The following is a 10695-nucleotide window of genomic DNA, read 5'->3' as shown; positions in this document are numbered from 1 at the left end:
CTGCGGGCAGGCGGGGGCGAGCGGCGGCGGCGGCGGCGGCGGCGCTGCGCCGGGTCCGCGCCCGTCGCGGGCCCCCCGCCGCCCCCCCGCTGCAGGCCGGGCCGGAGCGGGGCGCGGGCGCGCGGCGGCGGGGGCGCGGGCGGGCGGGCGCGCGCGCGGCGGCGCGCAGGCACAAGTAGTTTACATTGTTGGGCGACTTTTGCAACAACTCGCCGCGCCGCGGCCTCCGCGCGCCGCCGCCGCCGCCGCCGCCGCCGCCGGCTCCCCGCCGCCCGGGCCCGGGCCGGCCGCGCCGGGGGCCGCCGCGCTGCCTCCCGCAGCTCCGCGCCGGCAGGGCATGAGTTAGTCGGCAGACATGGACACCAAACATTTCCTGCCGCTCGGTGAGTGCTGGCCGCCGCGGGGCCGGGCGGGGGCCGGGGCCGGGGCCCGGGCGGCCGGCGGGCGGGGGCGCGTGCGCGGTGCGGCGGGGGCGTCCGGCTCGGCCCTGCGCCCCCGGCCTTCCCGCGAGTTCGGGCGCCGGGCCCGGAGGGGTGGGCGCAGGGCAACTTTTCCCGGGCCCAGGCGGGCGGGTTGGGAGGGGGCGAGGGCGCCGGGCCCCACTTGCCGGGAGTGGGAGTGGGCAGAGGGCGCGCGGGGCGGCAGGTTCGCTCGGGACGAGGGGGGACCCCCAGAGCCGGCGCGGGCTCTGCGCCCCACGCGCCCCGGCCCCCGCGTCCCCCGGCGCCCAGCCCCAACCGGGCCGCGCAAGAACCGGGCCTCAGCCGGAGGACCAACTTCTGAGCTCGCTCGAGGGCTCTCGGCCTCCTTGGCACCCGGACGGGGTGGCGCGCTGGGCCCTGAGTGGCCTCTGCGCCGCTTGCCCCGTGGGACAGCCGCCCATTCCAGCAGGCCGCTGGCCCCTGGGTGCGTGTCCGTTGGAAAGCTAGCTGACACCCCTTTCTCCCCCATAGTTGCCCAGGCCGGTGGGTACGGTCACCCAGGAGCCAGCAGCACAGGGACTTCAAATTCAGAACTGGGGCCCCTCACTCTGGCACCCCCAGCTGTTCTCCAGTACTGGCTAGCCCCACATCAGGGAGGACAGCCCAGAGGCAGGAGGGTCAGCTTTCCTGTCCTCTTGCTGCCATCCTGCCCAGCAGTTTCAGCCCCAGGCTGTCTGCCTACTCCAGGCCCTGGTCCTAGCTCCGAGGAGTGGGCATGGTCAGAGGCCCCCACTCATTGCTTTCCCTAGGGTTTGGGAGCCAGTGAGAAGCAGGGGGCTTTATAAATGATCTCCGGGAAGGACATTAATTTGGTGTGGGGACGGCAGCCAGGCTGTCAGGCTGGTGAAGGATTTGTGCAGAATGGAAATTAAGACAACTGATTATGAACCAAACCCCATGACCGTTGCCCCTTCTGCCTGCCCACCCCCTACAGCGAGGGTGTGGGGGTGGGGTGCAGTTTGGCCACCCTGGGAGTTGCTTAGCACCCAGCATGGCTGCAGGGACATTTGGTGCTATTGAGAGGTCAGCCCCCTAGGGTTTTGAGGGAGCTGGTCTGAGCACCTGGCCTGTGGTTCAGGACAGGGCTGCTACAGGGTGACTGGGGCGGGAGGTTCCAAGTGTGTCAGATCTGAGAAGACTTGCTTCCCAACAGAAGTAGAACAGAGTAGGTGAGTGAGCACGAGGTCCAGCCTGAGGGCTAGGCATTCATGCCCATTTTGCAGATGAGAAAACTGGTTGGGAGAAGTCCAGCTAAGGTGCTGAGGGGTGGGTTTGTATTGGAGTCCCCAGCTGGGGATGTCTGTGCGAGGTGCTGAGGGAAAGCCACTGCAGGGCCCGTGGGAACTGGTCTGGGGACATCTCCTTTTACTCCACGAAAGCTCTTGTACACACATGTGCTCATAGAGCTGGGCTCGCCAGAGGACCCTTCCAGAGCAGGAACGTGTGCTCAGCTCAGCTTCTGGCCCCTGGACATGGCCAGGGCCTGGCTGCACTGTGGCTAATTCTTGGGAAGAGAACAAGTCCCTCTCCCTAATGCCCCAGAAGGGCCACAGCTAGTCCTGTTAGTTAGCACATGCAGGCCTGGCGCTGAGGGTGCCCAGGCTCCAGGGTGGCTGTGTTGGAGTCTCTATGAAGAGCAGAGGGTGTACCTCCAAGGTTCCCCTGGGCTTCGGTGTACTGTTCTATCCACGAGGTGCCTGGGAGTCTTGTGTTCGTGAAGTGGCAGCTCTGTGGGCCCAGCTGGTCACCTCCCAGGCAGCCCGTACCCCCAGGCTGAGTGGAGAGTCCTGGGCTCTGATTACATTTTATTTTTTCCTAAGCTTGTGACCGGCTCTGAAGTCCAATGCAGTTGAAGGTCCATTTAAGCGGCTACTTGCCTAAGCCCTTTTGTCAACACAGCCTAATCCCTCATGTGGGGTGAGTGTCAGAGGGCCTGGCTTTTCCAGAACCCACTGGCTGCCCCATCAGACCTGGAGCTGCTGGAAAGTCTCCACTGTCCCGTTCAGCTGCCTGACCACTTTGGGGGTCTGGGGCCGAGAGGGCTTCTTCTCAGAATCACCAAGGGGCTTGGTGGGCCAGGGAGTGTCCCAGCTGCTGCCACTGAGCCCATCAGTGTGGGATGAATCTGGAAGGAAAGTGAGGCTGGGGAATTTGCCTGAGGCAGCCCTTGCTTCCTGGCCCTGCTGCCCAGGGCCGGCCTTGCTTCATGCCCACTGGGGAGATGGCTCAGGCTGGCCTCAGCTTGGATGGTGGGACTTGAAGGCTGAGCTTGCAAAGTTTAGAGGGGTCAGCCCACACCAGGCCCTCAGCTGCTAGTGGTGCATTTGCTTGTGGGGGCACCAGGTGGCCAGAAGCAGAAGCAAAGCTACAGGCCTTCTCCAGGGGGACACTCAGGGACCTGGCTGGGTAAGGGGCTTCTGGTAACATCAGAGCCCTTGGGACCCAAAATAGAGCACATTCCGGGGCCTCCCGAAATAACAGGGTCACGTGACTCTCTGAAGGCTGGGCTTGGCGTCCAGCTCGGGCCTGACGAGGCAGTTCGTGGCTGGGCCCTGGGCATGCCGATTGGGTGTTTGTTTTGGTGAACTTTGGAGGGGGCTCTGTTTGTTGACTTCGGAAGTGTTAGGGCGAGAAAAATGGCCCTCATATGCTGGCCTGATGGGAGCCATGGCCTTGCCAGCCTGGGGCTGACCACTGTGCTGGGGTCTGAGCATGTGGTCCAGATGTGGGCCAGGCAAGCTGGGCCCACAGGGAGGGCTGGGGAGGGAGGGGAGCCCTGAACACAGCCTAGGGTGCATGTGGCCCCCGAGTCCTAGGATATGTGGGGTTCAGAGCTGGGCCCACAGCCTGATCACATGGGAAGCTGCAGTGGGCCGGCTCCCAGCTCCCAGCTCCCAGCTCCACCAGTGCCCAGACAGCTCTTCCAGCTGTGCCTGTCCTTCAGGACCTGTGGCAAGGCCTGTTTCCTCCGGGAGGCCCCACAGACTGCCTGTGAGGGGCCCTGTCCCAGCCCCTGTGTGGCTGTGGGGTGGTTATAGTTGGTGATCTTTGTTTTCTTTTTTGGAAAAGGATGCCCAGAGGGTTTGTGGAATTTGTGTGGGTGCAGGGTAGGTGCTGCAGCCTGTGCACCCCCATTCTGAGAGCTGGCTGTGCATGCCCCAGGGCTCTGTGTCTGGAGGGATGGGACAGAACTCACCTGTCTGGGGGATGCTGCTGGGGGTGGGGTGGAAGCCTAGCAGGTCCACCAGAGCCAGGGGGCTGCTGGGCACTACCTTCTTAGGCAGTGTGTGGTCTTACCATGGTTGGAGTATTTCAGGGATGGGGTCTTGAGGGCAAGCATGGCCTGGTTGAGAAGAGGGCTTCTGGGCCTGGTCTGGCCCAGCTGTCTTGGCAGATGCAGGGCAGGGGCTCCCAACTGGCTCGGGGCCAGGACAAGTCAAGACCTGCCCTCTTCTTCTCTGCTAGGCTTGAAATTTGTGAGCCAGGGCCCTGAGGTGTCCCATTGGCTGGCTAATTTCTGTGGGAACTGGCCATTGGCCAGATCCAGGATAGGCAGGGGTGTCAGCTCTCGAGTCTGAGTATCTGGTCTATGGCCGGTGGGAGCCAATGTCCACTGGGACTCACCTTCCAGGCCTTTGTCCCCACGTGCAGTAGGCAGGTCAGTTTCATGGATGGCATGCCAGGTAGGGAAGGGGCCAGTCCCTCTCTTCCCTGCCTGCCTGCCCCAGCATGGCCATCCTATAGGGTGCAGTCCTGGCATCCTTCTCCCTCCTCCTTTCTCATACACTCCTCAGCTCTGGAGTGAGTGACCACAACGTCCCTCACATCCCTGAGGGACAGGCAGCTCTGACAACGACCCTGGCTATCTACATCTGTAAAATGGACGCAATCCTTGCTCCTGCAGGGTGCTGAGCAGGCTGGCTGGGAGTTCAGGGAGCTCTGTGCATGGGGTGTCTCTCTCCCTTTCTGAAGGCAAGGCCTGCAGCTAGGTTCTCCCTGGGCCACAGGCTTGGGTTGATATGGGGCCAGTCTGCAGTGTTGAACCAAAACTGACCTGAGGCCCTCTGGTGCCATCCAGGATGGGAACTGATGGGAGAAGGAGAGGATGTCTGCAAATAGCAGCCCCTTGGTGGGGGCCGTCAACCTGCCCCAGAAGCCCTGGTCCCTGCCAGGCTCCCTGGAACCAGCCCCACCCCACTGCAGGGACTGTCCCTGGGGTTGAGGAGTTGGGGGGCGAGGGCCGGGCGCCTGCACACCCACCCGCGTCTGGTGCGAGATGTTCTGAGCAGTTGTGCCCCAGCGCCTCACAGACAGGGAAATTGCACCCTAGAGTTACAAAGCAATCGTCTAGCTCAGCAGCTGAATGAGCGTGAAACGGAGCGGAAAGCAGCTAGATAAAATTGGCCCAGGCCGCGTGGGGGAGCGAGGGGACACGCACACGCACGCAGGCCCAGCATGCACAGGCGTGGATGCGTGCACACGCACGCGCCCTTGCTGAGTTCGAATCCTGCTTGTGGCCTGGCCAGGTGTTGGGCTGTGCCCCATGCCCCTGCAGGGGGGCAGCGGGGCGGGGGGAGGCCCTCTCGCTCCTTCTGGACCTGGGGGTTCCTGCCGGTTCTGTCAGCCCCGTCCTCCTGTGTGTCTAGCAACTTACCCAGGACCTGCCTGCCCCCATGAGGATCCCGGTGGCCCATGGGCAGTGGGCACCTGCTGTGTCCTGGGGACTTAGCTTTCAGGACGCCCCAGGAGCTTCACAGAGGCAGGCCGCCTGGCGGAGGGAGACAGCCCTAGGTGGGGTGTGTCGGTCCTTACTGCTTTTGCTCAGTAAGTTGATGTCACAGGCCTGGGCTCAGCACTGTGCTCGGCCAGACCTGGCTGGGGTGGGGTCTGTTCCCCAGCTCCTCCCGCTTCTGGGGCATCTTCAGAAGCTGCCCACCTACCGGTGGGGCTGCGCCTGCCACGTTCCCCGGGAACCTGCACGAACTCCGCCTGGTGTGTGGTGTCAAGAGTGGGGACACCTATGAAGTCTTGTCCCCTTCCCCTCCCAGGCCCTCCAGGGAGTGGAGACCCCGATCTCACTCCAGGGTCATCCTGCACTGCGGGGGCAGGTGGGCTAGAAGACCCTTGTCCCCTGCATAGCTGCAGGTGGATGAGCAGCAGGGGCTGGGGCAGCTCATGCCACCAAGGCCAGGTGTCTGGCAGCAGGCTCCAGAGGGACCTGGGGGAGGAGCCAGGTGGGGCTGGCCACACCGGGTCCTCAGGACAGGGCAGGGACTCGGTCATCACTGTGGTCCCCGCCCCAGCACACGTGCACACATGTATGCACACACGTGCCCTGTGGGGCTGGGGGCAGGCGCAGTGGCCAGGAGCCCTTCCAGAGGCGGACCAGGCCTGCCTGTAGCTGTGTCCACTGTGGGTTGTGGGTTGAGAGCACCCATCAGGCACTGGCCTGTCTTGCCTCCCATAGGAGAGGGGCAGCACAGGAAGAGGCCCCTGTCGGCCTTCCAGTGTGGGCCTTGCCACAAGAGCAGGGCAGGACACCCTGTGGCAGGTATAGCCAGACCACGTCCCAGAGGCCAGCCTGGAGGTTGAGGTGGGGGGGCGGGGGGGCAGAGTCAGCAGCATTGCTGGAGTGAGAGGGAGGCTGGGCGGGCTGGGTACCGAGGCCCTGTGTGGTGACACTCCAGATGGAGGTAGATTGGAGGCAGGGGGCTTGAGGAGGTGGTCCTCATTGCCTCTCTGGCAGCTCACTGGTCAGCGAGGGTGGGGTGGGAGCTCCCAGTGGCCTCTTGGAGGCTTAGGAATGTCCTGGTCCAGCCTAGGGGTCTTCACCCTTCCTGGCCAGAGACTCCCTGCACACGGGAAGGAGAGGACTCTTTTTCAGCCCACTCCCCATGCCCGGGTTGGCTCAGTCTCCCCAACCACTGCCCTGCCCTGAAGCTAGCCCACCCTGGCCCTCAGAACCTTGGCCTGACCCCGGGTAGATTCCTTCCACCAGTTCCCCCCACCCATCTCAAGGCCTGGGGGCCCATGGCATCAGGGAAGGGTCCTGGGGTCTGTGGGGCAGGGGACAAACAGCAGTGATTAAGAGCGTCGAAGCCCAGGCTGGGAAGGATGTCCAGGCCTGAGCATGGGATGACGTGGGAGCGGCTGTCCCTAGGGGCCCCAAGGACCATGGTGGAGACCAGGCTTCAGGGCTGGGGAATGGGACCCTGAGGTGCTTGGGTCAGTCCCTAGGGTCTGGGTGTGAGGTATGAGGGCTGCCTGTGAGGAGTGCTCCCTGCCCAAGTCCACCCTTCGTGACAACCTTGGCCCTGACTCCTTCTGAGACAGGCTCCGTTAACTGGGGATGAAGGGGAGCCCTCAGCCTGAGCCCTGGTTCTGGGAGTGCCCAGAGCCTGCCCCAGCTGCCCTGCACCAACGATCGTCTGTCTGTCTGGGCCTCCGTTTCCCTGACTGCCCTAGGGCACGGGGCTCTGCTGACCACGTCAGTCGAGGCTGTGGCCATCCCAAGTGTGGCGCCTCCAGCGCTGAGGGAGGGAGAGTGAGTTGGGCCAGGGCCAGGCCGTGTGTAAATCCTGCAGCCACCACGGATAAACCCCGTGGAGTTCAAAGCGGGGGTTGGCGTGGGGCGGTAACGAGGTTACTGATCCAGCAGGCTCCAGGACGCCGGGGCGGGAGCAGGGCTCTGAGTAGCCCATGACTGACTGTGTAGCCCAAGTGTCTGTGCTGGCCCTGCAGAGGTCAGGTGGTGACAGCCCTGGGGGCTAGAGTCACTGCAGTCAGAGGAGCTCGCTGCTAGCCCTGGGTCCCCTCCCCTCCCTGCTGCCCGTGGATGCTCCCTTCCCTTCCAGGACCCTCGGTGTCCTCGGCATCCCCATCCCTGTGCACAGTGGAGAGCACCAGTGGTGGCCACGGCTTGAGACTGGCCCCAGGGTCTGAGTCCTGCCGTCTACCCTGCTGCCACCCAGGTCCCTCCTGGTACGGTGGTGACCACACCTGTGCTGGGCTTTGAGGCCTGGCTGGTAGGGCAGGGCTTGGCAGGGGTGGGCTGCAGTGTGCGGCCACTGTCCCGAGGCTTCCTGAGGGCAGGGCCTGGCTGAATGGCCCCTGCACTCCCAGCACAGGCGTCCGAGAGCTCGTTCTACTTACGGAGTGACCAGAAAGACCCCATGCCTGACCCCAGTGGCACTGCACCGTGAGGGCTGTGTCCTGGCACGGGCTGGACCCACCCGGCCTTGCCAGCCACGTGCTCCCTGATGGGGCCAGGCATCGGGCAGCGTGTCACTGGTGGTGGTGGCCACGTGTGCCCAGCTGTCCCTTGAGCTCCACTCTCTATGGGGAGGGCCCCTATGTGGGACCAGTGCGTCCACACCAGAGGTGAGCGCTAGACTGGGCGAAGGCAAGCTCTGGAGCCGAGCCCACCGTCCCCACCTGGTCTCTGGGGCCCAGCCCACCGTCCCCACCTGGTCTCTGGGGCCCGAGCCCACCGTCCCCACCTGGTCTCTGGGGCCCAGCCCACCGTCCCCACCTGGTCTCTGGGGCCCGAGCCCACCGTCCCCACCTGGTCTCTGGGGCCGAGCCCACCGTCCCCACCTGGTCTCTGGGGCCCGAGCCCCACCGTCCCCACCTGGTCTCTGGGGCCCAGCCCACCGTCCCCACCTGGTCTCTGGGGCCGAGCCCACCGTCCCCACCTGGTCTCTGGGGCCGAGCCCACCGTCCCCACCTGGTCTCTGGGGCCCAGCCCACCGTCCCCACCTGGTCTCTGGGACTGAGCCCACCGTCCCCAGCTGGTCTCTGCCCTCCGGTTGGCCTCCTTCACAAGCCTCTGGCCACCAACTTTACGGTGGCTCTGGGTGCACTTGACATGGGTGCCACAGCTTCCTGAGCCCCTGGCCCTGCCCTGCTCAGGATAGGGTGCAGCCTGGGGTGGGGGGGCCCGTTCTGGGCTGTGTGGCTGGGGCGGGTCCCTGCTCCTCTCTGGGCCTGCCTGCGCCCACTGGTAGTGGAGGCCCCTGTGTCTACCTCCTTGGCTCTGTTCTGATGGGCTGGTGGCCCAGCTTGGGACCAGCTTCTTAGGAAATGACTCTACCCCTCCTTGGTTGAGTGGGACAGGAACTAGGTGAGGGGCCAGAGTCCTGGGTCCAGAAGACATGACCTCTGAGCCTGCCAGGAGCGGGGTCGCCCCAGCGGGAGTGTTATGTGAAAACACTCTGGGTGAGGACATGGTGGTCCCTAAGAGTGGGGGTGACAGGACAGGGGGTGCACAGATGAGTGGGTCACCTCATGCTGGACACCATCCACAGCCAGGTCAGCTCCTTCTGTCCCTGGGCTCTGTCCTCCCCTGCCTGGAACCTTCCATGGCTCCCCACTGCCCCACTGTGGAGGCCAGGCCTGCATCAGTGTGGGGCCCGCAGCCTTGCTTCATCAAGCTCCTCTCACAGTCCTCCTCGCTTCCCTGCGTCTGGCGCTTACAGGAGACACAGCCTGTTCCCCAGGGCGAGTACAGGCCCCCCAGAGTCGGGCCTTGTGGACCCCAGCTCGCACGCTCATATTGCTTACTGAAAGTTGCTGGGGAAGGCAGTTGGGGAAGCCCCACAGGTGATGCTGCAGTTGGGCTTTGAAGGATGAATAGGAGTTTGCTGGGTGGACTGTGGAGTTACGGTGGAGAGAATGGGTGGACCCTCTCCAGGAGGTTATGGCCCCCGCCAGGGGTCCCAGGAGGCGATGCCCATGTGGGCGTGAGCAGGGGTCCTCCTAGAGGGGTTCAGGAGATCTGTCAGCTGGCTGGGCTCCTCTGGCCTGCCCCCGCCAGGCAGCTGGGTTCCAGGTCTGCTGGTGGGGAGCCACGTGAGCCGGGGGTGTGGTTGGCAGTCTGGGAATGATTAACCCTGCCAGGGGCGCAGGGCAGGCTGGGCCTGGCTGCCCCCAGTCTGCTGCAGGTAGCCCCTCCGAGTTGTCCCCTGCTGGCCTCATGTTCCCTCCTTCCTGGGTGCTGGACTGCTTCCTGGGTATGAGCCTGACCCCTCTCTGGCCCACCACATGTTGCTGCCCAGTGCAGGGCACTGGCCCTTGTTGGGGCCTGTTCTGGATGGAACAGCTGGGGTCCCTTCCCTGCCTGCCAGTCTGCCCTGTGCCCCTCAGTCCCTCCCTGCCTGTCCATGACAGCTCTGGCATTGCCTGCCCGGGAGTCCCCCATGTGCCAGGCTGTCTGTCGGTCCCTTTCCCTCTACTTGCTGGATAGAGAACAGCTCCTTTGGGACCAGAGTCCAGGGGAGGTGCTGGGGCCTCCACCCCATCCCTGCTGTGGACTTTCTGCCCAGGATCAAGGTCGAGGAGGAGGGTGGGAGGCGGGGCCTTAGTCACTGGGTGCCAGGCCTCCTGGGCCCTGGGGTGGTGGGCAGGCCCAGGGTGGGTAGCCAAGGCGGGGGGCAAGCCTCCCTGGCAGAGGTGGGCACCAGCTCTGCTGTCCCGCGGGGCCCACCCTGCTTCTAGGCTGGGACAAGGACCTCACCCTGAGATGAAGAGTGGCAGTGGTCTTGGGGGCTGTCCGTGACCGCACCGCGCAAGGGCGTCAGGCCCGTCCCTCCCTCTGCCACGTGGACTTTGTAACCAAGCCCGCTGGCCCCTCCTTTTTATCTCGGTTTCCTCCGGGGCAGAGTGGAGGGAAGGAGGTGGGACAGGAGGTGAGGTGGGAAGCGCTGGGCTGGGGACCCTGGGCAGACATCACTGATCAGCACAGATCTTCCCTGCCAGGCCCTGGGACCCCGGAGTGTCGTACGGGGCTGGCCCGCCTCTCGTCACGGATGGGAGTTGGAGCTCAGGCCATGTTTGCTGCCGAGTCTGCAGCGCCGGGTGCAGCCGGGCCTCGTGATGTTTGTTGAATGAGTTGGTGCTCCCTGCGGCCTCCCTGCCCTGCCGGCCTCCCCAGGTCAGCAATGTCCAGCGGTGCACCATCCCTTGCAGAGGAGACTTTAAAATGACGGTGGTCACTTGAATTATTCTAAGGCTCCGTCCCACTTACAGGGAGGGGAAGTCCTGCTGTGTGTCCAACCTAGTGCTCACCCAGGAGGGGCCGGTGCCCTGCACCCGAGGACTCTTGGCTCCGTGCTGAAGTTGGGCCCTGGGGCTTTCCCCAACAAGGGTGGCCCCCACCCTTGCTTGGTGCACCTGCTCCGGCTGAATCTCGGGTCTCCCTCTGATGCAGCCTCCA

At 64.5% G+C, this 10695-nt stretch overlaps 1 protein-coding gene across 2 annotated transcripts in view; it reads left to right on the top strand.

The window, feature by feature from the left end:
• Positions 1 to 262: 262 nt before the first annotated feature.
• Positions 263 to 10695, top strand: part of Rxra (retinoid X receptor alpha) — a 93909-nt gene continuing 83476 nt past the window's right edge. Inside the window, exon 1 of one of the 2 annotated variants that reach the window (XM_076845125.1) lies at positions 263 to 383. In XM_076845125.1, coding sequence (XP_076701240.1) covers positions 356 to 383 — 28 coding nt within the window. In that variant the 5' untranslated portion in view covers positions 263 to 355. The remainder of the gene's footprint in view (positions 384 to 10695) is intronic. The other variant, XM_076845126.1, reaches the window with a different exon arrangement.

Source organism: Callospermophilus lateralis, chromosome 2 (assembly GCF_048772815.1).
Source record: "Callospermophilus lateralis isolate mCalLat2 chromosome 2, mCalLat2.hap1, whole genome shotgun sequence".
Classification (NCBI taxonomy): domain Eukaryota; kingdom Metazoa; phylum Chordata; class Mammalia; order Rodentia; family Sciuridae; genus Callospermophilus; species Callospermophilus lateralis.
The sequence above is the reverse complement of the archived record's forward strand: the minus strand, read 5'-3'. Positions and strand labels throughout refer to the sequence as shown.